Here is a 21453-nt window from a genome sequence, read left to right on the forward strand (position 1 = left end):
TGAAAAGGAATGAGAAAGTTCTTTGAATCTGACCTCAACTTTCTGGGGAATATAGATTTCTCTACTTTGCCCTCCCTACCCCAAATTCATCTATGCTAAAGAGTTGCAAAACTCTCCCTCTAAGTGTATTCTGAGTGATGGACATTAGGGACAATTGAGCTTTTTTTTGCAATGAGTGTGCAAATCACTGCATGTATTCAGATATTGGATGGTAGCAATAAAAGAGAGAATGCTCACAGTCAGTGACTTTGGAGAGAAGTGAAACATATTCTGTGGTTATAATGCCAACCTCATGCAGATGACTGAGTTCCTGCTTTTTGTACCTCAGACAAGAAAACACAATCTCAGAGAAATTAACTCATAATACTCTTTAACACCTTTGGGATTTATGTCTTAAATAATGTCTTTACATGTACTTTGCACAGGAATAGTTTAATGGAGTGCAAACAAGGCACCTTGCACACACTACAGATTCTGAAACCTTGTCTTCTAGGGAATAAAGCTGGGCAGTCGTGATTGAAATTCAAAATGTGCATGAGATCCATGTAACCCAAGATTCAGAATACAAATTCACCTTTTAAAGCAAAATAGTTTACAGAGTTAAAAAAAACCCCAAAAACAAAAACCAAAAACCAGCAGATCTAAGCAAAAAAATTTTGTAGTTTTTGTAATTAGCAAAGTGCAGAGTGATGTGACTGCACCAATGCATCTATCCACTTGCCCTCTCTAGACTTGTTCACTAAATGTTAGCAAACCCTTTGCAGAGTTTGGTATTGTGCCTGGGAAGGTATTAATAGATATCGCCATGGAAGTCACCTGCAGATGTTTGTCTGGTAAATTATGACCTCATTGTGTTTCTTGGTGGAAGTGATGTTTGGCTCTCTGTCCAGGGGCAATAATGCCAAACATCCAGGGAATCTGGTAGTCAGCTCAGAAACCAGTGATGCCAGTGCTGAATCAGACCCTGTGCATGCAAAGGTGTTATTCCAGGGATGAGCCAAATCAGGATCCTCTACTTTGTAGCTCATAGAGTAGTTTAAATGAGCATAAGCTGGCACCAGCACTGAAGGATGAGGTACTGTCCCTCTCCTTTGTGCTGGCAGCTGGGGCAGAGTGGCCTGGATCAGAATGGGTCCAGCTGAGAGCTAACCCAGTTAATAAAAAAAAGGGGAAAAAAAAAGAATCCAAACAGTATTAACTCAATTCCCAGGTCAGTTCCTTCCATATGACTTACTTACATCCAGATTTTTGCACTGGCAGAGTGTGATGTCCAAGACTGGAAAAAGCAAGCAAGTGGAGGAAGAGTGGCTGACTGCTGGTGTCACCGTGATCTTGCACCTCCTTGAGAGGGTTTGTCACAGCCCCATAGGAGCATAAATCAATTCACAGAAAAATATTCTCTGTGCAGCTCCACGCCCCACCATTTTAGAAGGTTAAAAAGGTCCTTGGATGTGTCCAGAGGAGGTAAAAATAGGGGGCTGCAAGGCACGTCCTGTCAGGAACGGCAGAGGACTTCTCTTGCTTGGAGAAAAGCAGATTCGGGGGAACCTTGTTCTCGTCAGCTTCCTGGGGAGAGAAGGTGGAAAGGGAGGTGCTGAGATCTTCTCACTCGTATCCAGCGACAGCACATATGTGAATGTTTCAAAGACGCACCAGGGGAGGTTCAGACTGGACAGCAGGAAGCAATTCTTTACTGAGAGGGTGGCCAAAAGCCTGGAACAGGCTTCCTAGAGAGGTGGTTGATGCCCCCAGCCTGGCAGTGTTTAAGAGGCATTTGGACAGTGTCCTTAACAGCATGCTTTAACTTTTGGTCAGCCCTGAATTGCACCACAGATGCTTGTTGTAGGTCCCTTAAATAGCTAGTCTATTCAAAATGTTTTGAATACATACTCAAAGCAGCTTTGCCACTGCTGTTTCCCACGTCTGTTATAGAGTAAAAACAGAGCTAGAATTCAAAACAGAGAAAGTGGCACCTCGTACTTTGCTAGCTGTGTCCTGCTAATTACCTTAGTATTCTAACTTGTTTCTTCTTTTCATTTAAAGGTCATCAGGAATAACCCGCCTGACCAATGCTGCGAATTAAAATCAGGTCCAGAGAACAATGCAAGCCAAGAAGGGAAAACATCTGCAGAGAGCAATTTTTATTTGGAAGACTTGGAGAAATATACCTTTTCTGTGTGGTAAGTGATCTCAGCACCAAACAGTTTCACAACCCAAAAGTTTGCCTTGCCATATGTGCATTACAGAGGCTTCTACATTTAGATGAAAGTTTTTGGGCTAAAAAAACCCCAAAAAACAAAACACAAAACCCATGGTATTTTCTTGGACTTCTTAGTATTTATGATTGAAGTTGAATTAGAAAATTTAGAAGCACTTTTTGTCTGAGAATGCAATTTTGGCATTGCTACATTGTTTTGAGAAGCTGTGTCAGGGGAATAAAGGCAAAAAGATTTTCAGCATAATCTTTTCAGCATTTTAGGAGTAATACACTACCTTTTTTGGATGTTACTTTAAATATTATTACTGTTCTCTGTTATAAAATACACATATGGGGAATGACTTAAAATGAACAGATAAATTAAAGTGAAATTAAAAAGACTACATCAAAATGAAATCTTTTCATTTACTTATAATTATATATCCTGGAATATCATCTTCTAGGTAATTGCAAAAGTTGGACAGTTATTGGTAATTAGTAAAAAACAATGAAGACCCAATCCTTTACTAAATGAAATGATCTGATAATCTTTCATATAGGTCCCTACTGTGCTTTGAATATTCAAAATCCAGCTGTAATGTACATTTCTGGAACCCATCATCTTCTCCAAATCAGCCCCTAGAGTTTCAAACTAAGTATCCAGAAAACAAACATCAGAATAGGGTGTATGTCTATGAAAATTTAATTTTAAATCGCTTCCCTATCAAAACATGAGACAGGATTATCTCACCGGCAAGCCAAGCAGCCCTCACCATCTCTAGTGCTGTCTATGCCCTGCTCTCGTTTGCCTTGGTGCCTTTAAAATTGGCAGGAAGTTGGGTAAAGACCTTACAGACACAAATGCATTTTCACTGTGATAATCTGAACTCAGCCCTAGAAGTGATTAACCCTGAACATTAGAGAAGGCATAAATCAAGCAGGAGAATAGCACACACTCATATAATTATGCTTTCATAATTCTGCTGGATTAATTATGGTTATTTTGGACAATTAAGGACTCCCCCATCCTGGCCATAATATAAGAATAGATTTTAGAGCAGCAGTGCTCATCCAAATATCCTTGCCAGCTCCCACTGTTTCATTTTACCTACCTCAATTTTCAAATTAAATTAACCAAATTATCATCAATTATCTATCTCAAGTTGCTTGCTTTCTGCAGTGGTGAACTTCACTTTCTCTCTTCCGTGTCTTGCACAGTTACAGTGATACAATTAATATTTAATTGTATATGCCCTATCCCTGGAAGTGTTCAAGGCCAGCTTGGATGGAGTCCTGGACCTCCTGGTCTGGTGGAATGTATCCCTACCCATGGCAGAGGGTTTGGAACTAGACAGCTTTTAGGGTCCCTGCTAACCCAAACCATTCTGTGATTCTGTCTACCTTTAAAGTTAGCAGTGTTGATCCTTTATTCTTTTCAAAGTTGTTCTGCTTAAAATGTTGGGAGAGGGGCTCAACTCCACCCTTACCAGCCTGGCCCCAGGCTTTGAACTCCATGGCTTTTGAAATTGCACAAGGTATCTGGAGAAGCAGAGGAGAGAGGCACTTGTCTCTGTTGGCATGCACCTCACCTTTTGATTTGGAGCATAAGAGAAAACATCTGCCCTTTCTTCCATTTTGTTTTCTGTTTCTTTTCTTTGTCCTTTCCTAGGGAGCCCAGCTGTCCCAGAGCCCCATGTCTGCAGGGACACTGACTTTTCCAGGATTCCCTGGGTAGGCAGAGTTATATCTGGGCGCAGGAAGTTACAGGGCATGAACCAGATCTTCCTGGTACAAAACAAAAGCAACAAGGCATGTGTTAGGGTGCTGCCTGTCCTAGCTGAGGCCAGTATTTTGTTATTTCAATATGCCATTCTATTTACTGCATCCATCATCCTGTTGGAAATAAGGACCAGTACTTGCTTTATTTACATATTTGTTATGTTCAAGTCCTATGATATTAGAACTAAACAGAATTTAGAGTGAATCTCTTTGCTTTCTGCTTCACTTGTGGTCGTCCTATTATTCAGAAAGAAAAAAAAAATAGGAAAATGGAATTACTCCACTCTTGGTCAAGTAATATAGGTGTTACACATAGCATGTAGTGTAAAGAATGTATAATAATATGATAATGTATTAATAATCTATTTTTTAACTATAGAGTTAATTCAGGTAATCTAATCGGGAATCTGATACCTTGTGAGTTGTTAATTCCATTTGTTACTGTACCAGCATGATGTTTCCATTGTTACTCATTTCTGTCTGTCTCCTCTTTTCCTTCTTTCCTACTTTCTCCATCAAAGGGCATCAACTCCTCTTTGTCTGTTTCCAGACCTTCCTCTCTACTACAATTGCTACCTTTTAAAAAATGCAATGCAAGATAATTAGCTACTACAAAAATTTTTAATAGCACTGTAGATCTGGGGGCAGCTTAGATCTCCATAAACTTCAGAGTTTTAGATGCTCCAAGATGCAATCTGAGCAATTTCCTTGATCTTTTATTGCAGCTGGTAAATCATTTATTGGGCTAGGTTATTTTACAAAATCCTCTTTAGAAACAAAATCCCATAAAATGTATTTATCATAAAGTACTGTATGACCAGCAGTCTTCAAAGCTGTACATATCCTGTATTAATTAAAAGCTAGTGTTGTACTGTGACAAGTTAAAAGTATCCACTGTCTCAGTCTCTCTCTTCCCCCCCACCCCCTGCCTCTCCCAATGATTTTTTTCTCTCTTCTTTTCCTTCTCTCGTACGCTCTTCCCTTTTAAGGCTTGCCAAAGGGGAGATTGGTGAGTAAGAACAAGATATTCTTTTGTGATCACAAATATTTTTCTGATAATTGTGATTTTTTCTTCCATTGCTAGAGCATGCTTGTCTTTTTCCATTCATATTAATTTGACAGTGGTGTCTCACATCCGTAGGCCATAGTCAAACCTCCTTACAGTGGGCATTATACACATATATAATAAAAAGATCATTTTGGCTGCAGAAGCCCACAGGCTTCAGCTTCCATCTCACACGAGTGCCTTTCCCTCTGTGCCCATGTACTGCCTTGCTCTGAGCAGCAGGCTTTTGCTTGGGTCCACTGAGTTGAGGGTGAGGGGGATGAGTCCAAAAGATGAGGTGGGGGCAAAGAGGTTAAGACAACAGGCAGATGTGGTGGCATATTTCAGGGCCATCCCTGCTGCAGTCACAGCCTGGTAGGTGCCAGGTGCTCACCAAGCGCTTTGCTGGGGCCTTCCTAGGGAGCCCACCCCAGGACCTTGCCTTGCACCACATCATGTCTGAAGCTCCTTTCTCTGAGATTTGTGTTCCTGGAGTTAAAAGCCCGTGTAATCTGCAGCAGAACATCTATATTATTTCTGACTATTGTCTAAACAATACGGGTGACATCTGTAACCTTGAGAAAAAAGGAGGAAAGTTTGGAGGAATTTTGACCTTGCAGACCAAAACCTGCTCTCAGAAGCTCTCTAGCTGTCTTCTTCTGTTCCCTGAAAGAAAATTTGAGGAAAAAAATGTTCCTCATGACTGTCACTATAAAGCCAGATTTCCTGAACATGTATAAATAAACAGATGTGAGAAATAATTTTAACATTTCAGTGCTTTAACATTGCTTTTTATGTATAGTTCTAGAGGAGATGTGAAAAAACCCCAGATTTCAAAACCCTTCATTTGTCTTAATTAAAAAAAAAAAAAAAAAAAAAAAGACATACACTTTCTGTGACTTTAGGAATCTTCAGGCTTGAGTTTAAATATAAAAACTAGCAGTTTCAATTGCCAACAACTTATCATCAAACACAGCTCTCAAGGGTTAACATTACACACTAATATAAAAGTAACGATCATCCTTTGTCTCCATGCAATTAGCTTTTTAACAACGTGCCTGTAGCTCCTACCCAGGCTAAATGCTGCTTTGAAATATTTTCTGTTCTACTCCAAATGTGTTAAGCTGACTCTGGCCAGCTTCTATAAAACCAATTAATTGTAGGGCACTGCCTTTTGTGGGGGAGTACCCAGTGCCCCACACAGCAGTGCCACGTGCTGCCCATGGTGGCTCAGCTGCAGGCTGGTCAGTGCAACACCAGCGCAGGACCAGACAGCATCTTGATGCAGCAGACAAGCTGGTAAATCCTATCTAGAGTCATATTCTTGCAAGTCTGGAATTCAGGGCATTGGACCAGCCTTTGGTTCTCACTTGCATCCATCCGGAGCAGATGCAGCCCTTGTTCAAAAGAGGTAGCAAGGGGATGGTGAAGATAAAATGGGCTCTTGGCAGCATGTCACAGCCTGGGTAGGGTGAACAAGGTTGAAGACCCCTTTACAACCCTGCCAATGCACCTGTGGAATTTATGAATTTTATCAATTTTATTTCCAAATTGAGGAGGATACTGAGAGGCAGGAAGAGTTAACTGTAAAGAGCACAATACAGTAAACTTGTTTTTTATATAAAGACAATAAACTTTCCCTTTATAATACACATGTGATTTGACACTGAAATAAATGCAGATGCTTCTTTGCTTGGTGTATTCCCTGTTGTGCTTTCTAAAACACCTTCACATATGGTTTGCCTCATTCCTGTGAAACTGCTTGTTGTTTATGTCATACAAACAGAACAGATTGAACTTATACCAAGTTAGGAGGGTGATGAATCCTACGTTAGGGGAAAATCCTTGCCTGAGTGTTTTGAATTTGTTCAAAATTAGTGTTGCTTGTTAAAAATTGCCCTGGATTGTCCCTTGAGCTTTTCTAAAGATTTCATTAAAATTAAAAAAAAAAAAATTCTGTGGCTGCCTATAAATGCAACCTTTTATTCAAATATGTAACATTTACCTAAAATCAAAGGTCAGATTTTACCAGTTTTTTATAGCTGTCCTAGTAGGATCTGTTTCATGCACTACATATAAAATACTGCCATTAAGAGCGGACATTCAGCTTCCTTTGTGAAAAGCAGAATAACCCTTTATTGTGTGCTTTAAAAAGTGCTAATCTCTTAAAAATTTCTCAGTAACTTCTGATAGTCCACCTAAACCCTGTTTCATTGTTTCTAATTCCATTTTGATATGTAATTAAAGGCAGGCCAAGCTTGAATTCTTAGGAGTAATCAGAAGTCCCACTGTTTTCTTTGAATGCTTTCAAATCTTTCACACATTATTCTCAAAAAGGCTTAAGCTTTAGTTGTGTGAGCACAATTCCCTGATTCTGAAATATTTGTGGAACTTTTTTTGCAGGCAAGTCTCAGCAGGACACAAGTCATGTTTTTGTTTTGGTGTGGTTTTTTTAACATATTCAGGTATTAGATGGTGTTTATTTTAGTGCATGTACTCAAATCTTGAGGACTGATTTTTTACAGCAGACCAATACATATTTCTGTGGAGTTTTTGCTTTAGTTTTAGTCTCATGGGAGATTTTTCTGCTACAGGAAAAGTTTACTTTTTGGAAAATTATTCTATGGACAAATCATTAAATATGAAAATGGCACTTTTCCTATGCACTCTAATTTTTCTGAAGCTGTCAATTTCTTTTTTATTATATAATTTAATTCATATTTAGGCAAATTCCAATGAACTGCACACATTCAGAGATTTTATTTCTTTTCTCTCTTGTGCAATGAAAGAATTATTTCCCTGTTCTAGTATGCTGTGGCAAATTTTTGATGGTGAAAATTGAATGAGAAATAAAATATTTGGAAAAAAATTTGAAATCAACAAAAAGTATTATTTCAAAATTAATCTAAACTGCTGGGAAAAAAGTAGGAAAAAACCTTTCAAGGACTGAAAATACATGAAACCTGTAAGGACTCATGAAAATACATGAGTCTTTGCTAAGAACTGTTTTCTCTGGGAGTCTTTTGCAAAGCGCTCCAATACGTATGCACACTCTTAATTTTGTCAGGATTGGATATTTTTATGGTGAGGGGAAATGTACTATTGCAGTTACACATGGACCTCAGTGAAATTATACTTGATGATACTTTTATTTGTATGTTCAGGATGATGGAAAGAGTTGGCAGCCAATGAGCTTCCTCCTGCAGGTTACAGACCTGCAGAACTCCATCAGCTGAGAGCTGGTCTCTAGCAGCAGAAAAGAGAAATTAGAAGTACAAAGAGTTAGTTAGGAATTGTCAGTGACTAATCAGTCACAATTACTAGGGAGATGTTTGTCTAGTTGGTTGGTGTTCTTTTTTTTTTCTTTTGTATTGGCTTTAATGTTCTTGATCAGAAAGGATTAGTGAGCTTTGTTGTGGAGCAACTTTAGTACAGACCCAAATTTTTCCTAGAGATCTTCTCAAGGGAATTGTTTGGTTGGCATCCGATTGTGAGTAGTGGAGCTGAAAGAGCAGGGAAAATGCTCCCCAGTGCACAGTTCACAGTTTGATCTAGACCTCTCCAGGATTGTGTGTTTATAATTCCTTGCCAAAATGCCCTTTTTTTCACTTCCTCCATCTTAGAGAATTCTTATCTGGTGAAAGTGAAAGGATATGGTTCAAATTTGGTAATAGTCAGTGGAAAATTGAGTATGGTTACCATGCAGCTTTTTGACAATAAATTGCTATTTTCTCTTCTTAAATATGGAAAATGTTGAGTCTCCAATAACTGAGCAATGTAGACTCACAAAGTTGTTGGAGCCTTTTCTGTGAGTGCAGTCAAAATATCTTCAAGACAGCACTGCCAACTTTTCTCCCTCACAGGCATTTCACACAATTCAGCTTGGATTCCTGCTCAGCACAAAAGCACTTTCTGAGTTAGCTGAATTGCCCTTTGGTTTGTTCAGAATCATAGGAGAGTAGAAGACTTGGGAAACTGGCTGTGAAACGTGGAGTTGAGAGAGATGTGGTTGTTGTTTGTCATTTAATAAACATTTTGTTTTCATGAGCTAGAAAAGATGACATTACTGATGACTAGTGGAGAAAAGTGAAGCTATAAGTGTGCCATACATGGTCATCTCTAATGAATAGAATGAATAAAAATAATAAGTGCATTACATAGCTAACTGTCACATCTTCAGGGCACTACAGTAAATAAGTGGGAGTTATGCGTGTGCATTAGTAGCAAAATGGGTACCACACTTTGGATCCTATTGAGTACAGTGTGGAGAGAAAAATATGATAGATGGCTGCTTTTTATCTGTCACTGCTGTGGCACAGAAGCATAGACCGTATGTATGTAAAATGACTTTGTTATTTCAGTAAATTCTCTAACTCTTTCTGTTGTAGCCTGTAGCAAAATGAATAAGTAGCTGAAGATCCTGGTGGGATAGTTCTGATTTTATCAGAATAAAATACCTCTGCAGAGGCATAATTATTATTAAATATACAGTGATGTGTGACAAAACAGCCAGAGAAGTTAGCAGGGTCTCTACTTTTACAAGTTTTTGGTATAAACTGAGAAGCTTCACAAAGGGTGGGAGCAAGGAGCTGTGGTGGTGAAGCTGAAATGGGCAGAAAAGTTTGGGCAAATGTGGGCCTTGTTAACTGTGACTCTTGTTTCCTGTTTCAGAGGTGATGATAAAACTGTGGATGACAGTCAAAATGTTCCTCCTCAATCACCTAGTGGAACCAATATTTCTTGCCTTCTATTTTGTCCTTCTTTAGGTAGAATACAGTATCTCCTTCTCTGGCAAAGTCGGATTTGGGAAGGAGAGAACAGGGAGGACCTGCTATTTGCCTGGCCTTGGATCTGAACACTCAAACCAAACTGCCAGGTTTGAGACTCTGGTTACAAAATTCTGAATAAAATACAGTCTGTCTGTCCTTTGATTTAAGAGGAAGTCCAGCCAGTGAGGAATTTACAGTGGTCATGCTTAATTCTTACAATGGCGTGATTCACTGTCTTGAGCTTAGTTTTTGAACAACTTGGTAACCCTCTGATGTACTTTGTAAGATTTTCAGCCTGGTATCTAAATCTGTCCCAGTTTTTGGTTTAGGTATCTGCTGAAAGCTAATGACTGAAAACATTCCAGACTGTTTTGTGGAATTAACAGTGGTGAAATTCCTGGTTCAGCTATTCTTTCTTGCAGCTGTACTGAATGCTATGTCTTTCTCACAATGTGAAGAGATGCTCTTCCTGGCTGTTAATTCTCAGTCTAAACCACTGCAGGGGAAGAGAGTTGGGGATGGAAAAAAAACCAATCCCATTCCTTCATCAGTCCCATTACTCGGAAATAGAGAGCAAGCTATTTTACAGAGCTTTTAACTAACTACTAATGTAATTTGTTCTGCATTGTTTGCCCATTAATCCAAAAATTACTTTTCCCTTTGAAGCTTGCTTTATGTAGAGGAAACAATGCCACCTTTAACCATTATGTGTATTATTGTATGCAGGATAACTGGTTTTATTTGCCTTGCATTTCAGTTAAATGTAGAACATGGGGCTTTGAGTCTCTTTGGTTGCTTGGTAAGTTATAGTATTTCAAAGTTGGAATAATTTCCATTTCAAAACATTGTATCATTATCCTCATCTTCTAAAAGACACTTGGATGTATGTTCATACCACAAGTATTCAATTTATCCTTAGATGTGCCAGGAATTTTGAGGAACGAAAGGATTCTCTTGTCTCTTAGAATATGCCTTTCTTTCTCTGGCTTAAAGTACATACATCAGATATAGAGTTTGACCTACAAAATGTCAGAGGGTGAAAGATATGTATTCAGTCTAGTTTATCATGCATTTCACTATCCTGCACAGTGCATGTGGAGAAATACTTCTCTATCAGCAAATGCCTTATATACATAAGCACATAAAAACTCTTTACAGTTTTCCTTGAGATAGTTATAAGAAGCCGCATCTCCATGATGGGAATGTCTTTCTTATGTCTCAACTTTCAGGAAAAAAACCTGATATGATAAGTTGAAGGTTTTAAACCCATAATGCCTATATTTTTTTCCTGAAGGTTAGCACTGAATAAATACTGGATTTTGAGATTTGAGGTCTTGAAAGAAAATAAATAACTGATCCTGGAAATCAAATGGTCTTCTAGTGGCTCTAGATGGAAATATGTTTCCTCAGCATTTTTAATCAATCCCTGAGACATATTATGATCATAGCAGGACTGTCCAAACAGTGGCCCAAGGAATGACTCCACTCAGTATCTCAGTACCTCCCAGCAATTCCTTTTGATTGTGTATTCCCAAAAAACTGCCACAGCTGTGTGGCAGTCACAGAGATGTGACTGTAGTGTGGAGTCATGGGAGATTAAAAAGCCTACTCTGGTTCATTTGTAAATTGGCTATTATTTTTAGTTAGTTCCCCAGGTGAACGCATCCATGCTATGCTAATCAGTCTGAATTAATTCTAGGAGACAGTTTCCAAAGCAGGCTGGTGTCCCAGTGGTAGCTTCTCTCCTGTGTATTAGCGTGGAAACATGTTACATTAAAAGCTGTTTATTAGACAATCCTGTTTCTCTAAAGCACTGAGTCTGTTTAACCTACTGTGCTAGTTATTTTCCTAAAGATTGCCAGACCTGCATTTTTCTAATAAAAATTATCACTGAGAGAAAAGATGGGTGGGTGAAAAATTCACTGAGATATGACTTGAACAACATGAGAAATTCTGAAATCAAGTTTAAGTCTGGCCCACAGAAAACTGAGGCCATGTGGAATCTTCCCATTTGCCTTCACTGGGCTTTGGATCAGACCCTGGAGATACCAACAATATTTCAAGGGTTTATGATCATTGCTAACTTTGGAAACAGTGCCAGGCTTCAAGAATAGGGACTGCATTCCACATGCAGCAGGAATAGCCTTTTCTCTACTTTGAGTAATGTTACAGGAACAATAAAAAATTCTTGCTGCTGGGAATGCCAGGCTCTGTGGGACTTGGACAGGACCTGACATTTATACAGTTCATCACTACTGTAGATCAAGGAATGCTACTTTTAGCAAAGAATGCATATTCATTCTTTTTTGTTAACCTTTGCTTCAGCGCATTCATGACATGATTGTATGGGTATGTAGCTGTGTTTTAACAGTTTTTTAATTTCAGTTGTTGCTTGAAGCACTACTCTGGAAATTAGACACTTTTAGTAGTTCAATTATTGTTGATTTATTCATCCCTCTTGTAGATACAGTGAATATAGTTACTATAGTAAGGTTATCTAGTTCTGAATGCCAAATGTCAAGCTTCAGAGCTTACATCTTGGCAACTACAAGACTTATTGGCTTGGAATTTGTCATGCCAGCAGTACTGCCTTGTAGCATTTATTTCACAGATTTTCATTAAATAGGGGAAGATAAGAGAGAATAGTGCTGCTAGTGACATGATGCATCAAACTGTTTACTAACATTACAGGGAAATCAGCTCAAAATAACATAACTCCAGGCTTCATTCTGCCATTTTCCTAGACTTCATTGGAAGAGTAGCAATGATACACTAAACGTAAAACATGTAAAAGTGCTAATTGGGAAAAATTTTTTAGTTAATATTACCCACTTGGAAAAAATCAGAAAGTGTAGAATAGTAAAATAAACTAAAAATACTGTACAATGCTTGGAATTTTCATTAACTTAGTTATAATTTCTCTTTTCGGGGCAATGAGTCAGCAGAAACTTGCTTAAGTTCCACCTCCTTTAGCATCTGCTCTGAGTATGTTGCTGGACAGCATAACACAGAGGGGCAGATCCTCAGCTGAGGTAAGCTGTTGAAGTGCCATTTTCAGTGAAGTGATAACAATTTGCTTTGACTGAAGCATAAACTTTCATGCTAACCTGCTGTAACGCTTTCTATCACCCTGTAGACTGTCTGCATGTGAAATATAATGCACCTAATGGCATTTAAATTAGCTATCATTGGAGGCATCTGTCATACTATAATCTTTCCCAGTCATTTGTAAGGTCTTCTACCACTTAGCCTCCCTCTCCCTCCACTTTTCAGTGGCATCTCTTCTGCTGATGTTATACCCTACTACCACAGATATCAACTCTCATCTCCCCTTGCCACTACTTCCAGCTTTAACCCATGACTTTTACTCAGAGATTACTCCTCAGGATATTTGTGAAGTTTCTCCTCTAATCCCATCCTCCCCAAAAAAGGCAGGTGCATGTCATTAACACCTAGCTGTGCTTGGAGTGGTGATAACCTGAATCTGCTGAGACTAACATGCTGCTGCACAAAAACACAGCCCCATGCATGGCTTTCCGTTTAGGTTTGCATTTAATCCTCCACTGTGCAGTTTCAGTGCTACACTACAAGCTCTCTGAAGCATGACTTGACAGTTTTGTTAGTTCAACCACTGCCTTAGATACTTACAGAATGACAAAACCAGGAATTTGGATTCACCATTTAGCAACGACAGAACTTCAGCTGAAGGTCAGTGTAATTGCACAGATCTGATTTTAATAGTTCAGACAAAATCTGCAGCAAGTGTCTGAGTATAGCTGATACAATCTAATGGACTGATCCATAATCAGCTGATAAATAACATTCTGTACCATAGCTGTTATTTCTGTTTCACTGGCTGTCATCAACTAAAGATTCTGTCTTTGGGATTAAAATGAAAAATCACAGACCTTTTTCCTTAATCCTTAACTCAAACCTTCTCCCAAAATGACCAAATCAAAACTTTCAATTGCAAAAAAGTAAACTTTACTTCCACTGTGATTTTTTTTTCCTAGAGTTTGAGAACAGTATTTTACACTCTCAATGGAGATTTTGCACTGAAGTTTTCTTTCTGTTTTATTCACCAAAATTTGAAGATTTCATCTTTAGAAAAATAACCCCTTTTTCACTGCTTTTTTTTTTCTCTGGATTAAAAAAAAAGGCTTTTTTTTTTTTCCTTTTTCTTTTAGGAAACTCAAAATCTAAAAGATTTAAAATGGTAATATTCTTTTTGTCCGTATTTGCATTTCTCATTGTCTTTGAATCTCTGACCCACTGATTGAATAACTCTTTCTTCTTTACCTGGCTAATTTGTGTGTGTGAAATATTTTTGCTTTCATTGGTGTCCCCTTTCCCTTGTTAGTGGTTCACAGTTTTTCCCAGGCAGTTGGAAAACACATGCTGTTGCAGGATACTTTCTAATCCATGTTTGTCACTAACTGAATTATACATGGGTGGCATAGCACATATTCAGTCTTTCATCCTTATCAGTTGCTTCATCATTACTTTCAATCTTCAGTGAAAAATGTGACTAACAAGTTGTGTGGTATAAATAGACGCTGCAGTTTGAGATCATTTATGCATGGTTTGAATTTTGATGAAATTTTATACTGCCCTCTGGGCTAAACACTTAACCTAAGTGATTGTCCCAATAATTCTGTTGAATCAAACCTTTTCAGATGGAAGTTTTACCTTTCATTATCTTCTAAACTGTTTACTATAAAGCTTTCCAGGAGTGTTAGGAAGCAAATAAAAAAGGACACAGTTGCTGTTTATCAGTGATCCTGTATCTTGTCATTGTAAATGAATGGAAATAGGAAAATAAAATACTTCAGCTCAAAAGACTTTTTTTTTTACTTGATCCCAGGTCATCCTCAATATTTTTTTTCTTTTACAGCTACAAAATTTGGAGTTATATGAAATGTGAAAGCATAAGTGTAGATTGATATACGTATTTGTGTATAAATATATTTGGTTTTGGCACCACTCAATGAGCTAATTTATGTGATTCTTTATTTTAATTTCTTTAGTTTCTAATTAGAAACTTCTAGTTGCCACAGTTTCATGATCTTCCCATATGTATTTACCTGCTACTAAAATGACTCAGCAATATTTCTGTTATTTTTACATATGTTGCTCCTGCTCAATATTTGGGATAATTTTTATTTCAATGACAAACATTCTCTCTATGTAGCTTTATTGGTTTAGATGTTTAAAAGTCTGAAATTAATTTTTATAAGCTGAAAGCAATCATTGAACACTGACACTTCAAGTATTACAATAATGCAGAAAATCATCATTGGCTCAGTTAAGATGTTTCTATTTCTTGCAAGAACCAATTAAATTACAGTGCTCTTGTTTTTTAACCAGAAAAGGGTCTCCTTTGGTTTTAATCTGAGTATTTTGAAGATGTTTTCACTGTTTATAAGTATCATGAGTTGTTGTTCAACCACTTCCTTAGCCAGTCTTAGCAGCTCTAATTTGCTAATGAAATTTAGGCATTTCCCCACCCCCTAGAAAACAATATCTTTTTAAGAAAGCTGAAACACCCAGTCCAGAAGAATTAAGTGACTTAGTTCAGAGAAGCTGCCACTTGGTTGCATGCCCAGTGTGGCAGAAGCAGGTCCCCCTGTGGTCCCTGTCTTCTGGTCCCCTTGACCAAGGTGGGACGTGAGGGGGTCTCCTACCCTCCCCATCCTCCTGGGTTTTTTTGGCAGAGCACTGAGTGCAGTTGGAGTGGGTGGAGGGTGTAGGGGATGGCACTGAACTGTGATCTCCCCCTGCTCCTTGGAACCCAGGGCTCCTGAGGCAGGCTCTGTGCATGTCCATGTCCAGGGTGGTCTGTCAGCCCTTGCGCTGCATTTTGGTACATTGGACTCTGCTACCCCCAAATGAGGTCATTAGCCAAGAACACCTCACACGGCACTTGTGCTTGTGCAAATGAACAGCTGGTGACTGATTCTGATGAGTGGGACTGCTGGGGGGCAAAAAACTTCTATTTTTCCAGCACCAAAATCTGAACATTTTATCAAGAAAAATTTCCCACAGAAAGGCAGTTTTTTGGCAAGCTCTACTAGTCAGAAGTCTCAGCTCCCCTTCACACAGGAGTCTTGATGGAAAATTTTATAGCTAGCCCTAGCGCAGAGTCTTTCAGAGGTGTTGAGCACCCACTGTGACCATTAATTTAAATAAGCCCATAATGTGGTTTACATTTAATAAAGTTGCAGCCTCCGCATGAACCAGGTTTACTGAGTGTTGCCTTCTTTCCTGCTGGGTCTGAGTCTGCTGGTCTGGCTAGTGTAAAAGTCTTGGGCTCAGAGCACACCTTCACCCCATGTGTTCATTAGGAATATCCAAGAAAAGCCTACAGACTGTGTGTTTTCATCTCCAGTAGAGATGACTTTTATTCAGGGATAAGAATGCACACAAGAAGTGGCAAATAAATAGGTTTGTACTTGGAAGAGCCCTTTCATTGCTTGCCCTACTACTGACATATCAGAATTGATAATTCTGATAAAAGAAATATATTGCTTTAGTACTTACACAGTGCTAGAAAGACAGCATACTATTAATTCTAAAATCTTCAGAAGTAGTGGCAGAATAAAAAGCATCAAGTGCTTATGAAGAAAATAAGCAAAACGAAAACAGATCAGATACTTCAACAGTGCGAATTAACTGGCTTCAGCAGGGCAGTAATATCAGCTGAGAAACTGAAGTTTAGCTGCACTATTTACAAGAAGAAGTATGTGCTGTTTACAGAAAGGAAGTGTGAAAAGCTATGTATGTCTGATTTGTTCATATTTACAGTGAGAGAGCCCAAGTAGCTGTAGCTTGCAGAAGCATTCCTTACCTTTGGCATTCTGAATTTAAATATTCTGGTGGTGGACGCTTTTGTAAGCAGGCTGGTCTCATAGGCTGGCTGCTTATTTTTCCAACATTTTGTCATTCCACTTTGCTTCTAATGAATCTAACCAATTTATTGTTCAACTCTCTGTACCAAGCTCTTGTCTGCAATTGAGTCCCAGCTTATTTGCAACTAAGGAGGAAAGGCAGATTTGTGGGAAAAATATTTCAAAAACCCACTGAAGGCAGCTGACCAGAGTTTTCAGTACTTAAACGTTAACTGTTTAGACAGATCCCCAATCACCTTTTAGCTGTTCTATTTGTGTGGTGGAAACTTGGGTTTGCCTTTCAGTGGCTTACCAGGGGTAATTTGCCAAGTGTAGAGCTTGCCTCTTCTCCATCTTTGTCAGGGATTTGCCAAGCATTTCCTTCTCCTCCCACACAGCTTGTGGCAGCTCTCTGTCCAAGCCAGAGCACAGCGCAGTTTCAGCGTAAGGTCAGTCCCCAGATCCTTTGGATCACACACAATGGAAGATGACTTCTCACTATGAGTGTAATCTCAGTGCCCGGTATGATCTGTCACAACGTTTGCCAGAACTGTGCCAGAATGGGTGAGACACCAGTATTTTACAGTATTTTGCCAGTATTTGTCTCAACCTACCCACTGAAATGAAGGAACCATGTGACCCCATCGGAATCAAGAATGTGTGGTATTACTGCTGTGGTTAAGAGGTTTTTTTTGACAAAGTGCTTTGCACTGGAAAACTGTGATTTTCAAAAAATGAAATTGTGGGAAAGGATAATTGAAACAAAATTTGCACAATCTTGAAATATTCCACCTTGATATTTTAAAACGAACATTTGTTTGAAATGACTTTATTCCCCCGCATTTTAATGTGTAAGATGGGTTAATTTTCTATTGAAAAGGCCAAAATAATTTCAAGCCAGTTTAAATTATCAAAACAGTTCTTTTCACTAACCAAAATATCCATACACAAACTTTTTTGTTTTCACCATTTTCATCCCAGTTCTGGATCAGAGTTGTCTTTTGAAAACCTTCAAATGAAGGGGAAGTTACTTCTCATGCATCTCTATTCTGCAATTAAAAACTTCCAAGAGACATTCATGTATTTGTTAAGGTGAGGTCTCATACAGCATGAAGTAAGGTTTTCTTTGCCTGCATTGGCCATTACCTTGTGTAACTCCCACATCTCAGCAAAAAAAAAAGAATTAGATTTTGCATGAAAGAAGAAAAAATGGGCAATTAGGATATTTCCCCATCTAGCTACTTGCTTGCCTTGTCTTGGAAGATATTCTTATTGTCTGTACCTCAGCATCCTTACTGTATTCTTGTTACAATGTGTGTCACGGAAAAATTTTATAGCTACAGACCTTCATACTCATTCTGCATAACGTGGGTGGTTTCTACATGCCTTTATTCGTGCTTGCAAACTCCCTCTCTGCCATTTCTGCCCATTCTCCTGTGTTTTACCTGCTTTCTTGTTTCAGTTTCTGTCAAAATCAAGTGTCCATGGCAATGATAGCTATGGTATTCCCTGAATTTTTAGTGCTGATTGGTTGGATTATTCAAAAATTATCACATAATAGAAAGACACTCGGAGAAATGTTACTGAATTTTATGTTCGTTTCTCACCCAGCTTCATAGAACCTGGCTTTTACCATATTCTTCCTTTTGGGCCTGTGTGAAAGCTGAAGACTTCCAACATTTGTTCAAGATGTCTGGATCTCCGAGAGCTCATGTGGCAATTCCAGATGCATCCATCTGGCTCTACATTCTTGCTCTACAGCACATAACAAGGGACTCCTCTGTGTTTGAGACATGCTAAGTCTATTGTGTGTGGACTAATAGCCTTCAAATGTGCAAGAAATCTGTTACTCTCAGACTTACTGCACACTTGCAGCTCTGTGGGACAGTACTTCTGAAGTACTTCCTTAACTAACTATTGGATTGAGTCTGTTTATGCTCTGCAGCACGTGCAAATCTGTTTCTTATAAAAAAGCCAAAGGACATGAGTACTCTAAGCAGAATGGCAAAGATTATTTAGAATTATTATAGAATTATTATAGAATGAAAAATATCTTAATGATTTTTAATAATTTCTTTTTTTTTTTAACAAAATCACAAAGATCTGATATGCTCTTTTGTAGCAATTTTCATTCTGCACAATGAGCAACATTTTCCAGTATGGCTCTGTGTTAGGAGATTTATTGCTATGATACGCTAAAGGACTAATCTCTGAAACACATCACTTAATCTATGTATGAAAAACCAGCCCCAAACAAATCACATTGAAATCAGGATTTCTTCAATTTCTGGAATTGTGACTCAGAGAATTTGTCAATAAGAAGTTCTCAGATGCTGTTTAATTTTGGGAATCCCATGGATTTTTGCCCTGGACTACAAACAGCAGATGCAATACATGACCCATGTGCCTTCTCTTTGTTTCCTTTTATTCCTAACTTAATGTAGGAGAGAAACACCAACTGAGAAAATAGCAGCAACAATTACAATGTTCCATTACATAAACTTAGATGAGCTTAATATACACAGTATAACAGTCTTGATCAAAGGATTTGCTGTCAGGCAGAGACTTGACTAACAGGCAAATGATTGGAAACAGCTTTTTTTCCAGCCTGAATTGGGTGATAATAATGTGAAAAGAATGGAAGCTCTAAAAGGAATGCTCTTTCACTGCCTATGTTGGAGCAAGCATGAAAGCCTGTCGTAGTGTGGTAGAAGCTTCTCTTTCTGAGGCTAGACCATTGCTGGGGAAGAAGAGGCAGAGAGGATCCTGCCTTGCTGAAAGGAACTCTCACCTAAGTCAAAGCAGTGCACGAGGACATGTAGAAAGGCTGATACATTTAGGCTTTTTAAAGCTTGTGGGTTTTTTAACCACTGCATGCCCCAGGAAGGATGCATCATTGACACAGAGCCATCACAAAGCTGCAGTCCTGTAGTCTGGGAGGTTAGACCTGATCTGGAGAAAGGTTAAAGCAGCTGGGGTGCATGCATCTCATTTTTCTGGAGACCTTACACCCTTGGCCAGAAAGTATGCTGAGAAAGGCCAAGGAAAGTAATGTCAATTTTCTCTCCCAGAAATTCAGCACAAGATCACTGAGACAAAGAAAGTACGCCAGGGGTAATTTGACAATTGACACATCAAGGCTTAGAGGCTATATTAAAAGAACTATTAGACATGTCAATTAATTTTCCTTTGCCTCATTAATGAGCATCTGAGCTATGCATCTTCTGTTTGAAGCAGCAAGTAATCATTTTTCTAGGTTCCTTCATGCTACGACAAGTCACAGCCCTCTTGAGACACACATGAAACAGGGCATAATAGAGTATGATTATTGTTCCTCATTTCATGAGTGACTCTAAACTTTCAAATTGAAGGGAAATTTAATATTTATTTTGAATGTTAAATGATGCCTCTGAAAAAAAAGAAACCTATGCAATTCAATGTTTTTCAAAGGACTAGCTTGTTCCATATTTTAATTTGATTCTTTAGCAGTAACTGAGTTTATCCACTAACTCCAGTCCTAGATTCCAATGAAAGCTCTAAAAGAAAAAAAAGGGGGAAAAAACCCCAACAACCCATGCCCCAAAACCAAAGTCAGAGCACACTCTTTCTTTTGCTATGGGAACTATGAAGTTGCTGACAACCTTCATTAAATGCCACAGCCAACTTCTGACATGCTCAGCAGTGAGTCTCATGACCCACAAACAGAAAGCAAATCTAAATCATGGAGTGGTTGTATTTGTCTTTTGTGTCTAGAAACCCACTGCTGGAATTTGCTGAGTGCTTCTAAAAATGTAGCAGAAGGTTCACTGTCAAAAAGTATTGTCTTTGTAAATTTTACCTTCAAACCTTGAGCACAGCAAGCAAAAACTATTTAACAAGCAGACAAAAAAACAAATGCAACACAAGAACTAAACTACCAAAACCTTCTGTGTCTCTTTTTCTATGATGATTTGAAGTCTTTAAGCTGAAAGAATAACATCAAATATGACTTGAATCAATATTCCTTCAGGTTAAAACAGAAGCAAAATAAAAAAAATAGTGAAGTGTTTTAAACAAATGTTAAGGCCACACAACTAAAATATCCCTATCATGATACTAGATTTGAAAATTAAAATTTTAATACAAATGTAAGTATTCTGATGCATTGTGGATCATGTAAGTTTTAGGTTGATCCTTAAGGAAATAAAGGTTATTAAAGCTACATACTAAGCATGGAAAAGAGGCTACGAAATGCAGAGAACCTGAGAGAGCGTTACTGTCTGAACTGAAGAAGAGGCTTTGAGAGTCACCCGTATCCTATAACCACAGTGCTCTTTATAGTTCTAACTTTAGTTTAGCTTGTCTCATTAGTTTAGTTTTTTAGCTAGTTACTTTTTTAGCTAGTTTAGCTTTTTCTAGTCTCATTTTAACTGCATTTCATCAGCTACATTCTTTTGGTATCTTCGGAAATCTCACTCTGACTGCCCCCAACTTCTTGAGGCTCTTGCGTCCATACGTTGCTATCAAATTTATGGGAATTCATAGGAAGATGAGCAGGCTACTTTGCTGAATAAAATTAAGACTGTATAAATGCACATGGTTATTACGCAATGCTTTGCAATGAAATAAAAAGCTCTAAATAGGAAGGAAGGAGCAATAAGGATCCATCTATAAACACCCTATCAAGAGCTGTAGGAGTGGGAAAGAGCATCAGACCCATAGCGCTGTTAGTCTGTCACCCTGAGTTTTGTCAGGGATAGGTTTTTCCATCTGAGAAAGACATGACAATTTTGTAGG

The 21453-nt window shown here is 38.4% G+C and overlaps 1 protein-coding gene across 1 annotated transcript in view; it reads left to right on the forward strand.

The window, feature by feature from the left end:
- LOC139602408 (uncharacterized) overlaps positions 1–21453 on the forward strand; it is a 180274-nt gene that overhangs the window by 91550 nt on the left and 67271 nt on the right. The window contains exon 15 of the mRNA XM_071452252.1: positions 2044–2180. Coding sequence (XP_071308353.1) covers positions 2044–2180 — 137 coding nt within the window. The remainder of the gene's footprint in view (positions 1–2043; positions 2181–21453) is intronic.

Source organism: Agelaius tricolor, unplaced genomic scaffold (genome assembly GCF_023055355.1).
Source record: "Agelaius tricolor isolate 1412-34295 unplaced genomic scaffold, bAgeTri1.0.p SCAF_2, whole genome shotgun sequence".
NCBI classification, from domain to species: Eukaryota; Metazoa; Chordata; class Aves; order Passeriformes; family Icteridae; genus Agelaius; species Agelaius tricolor.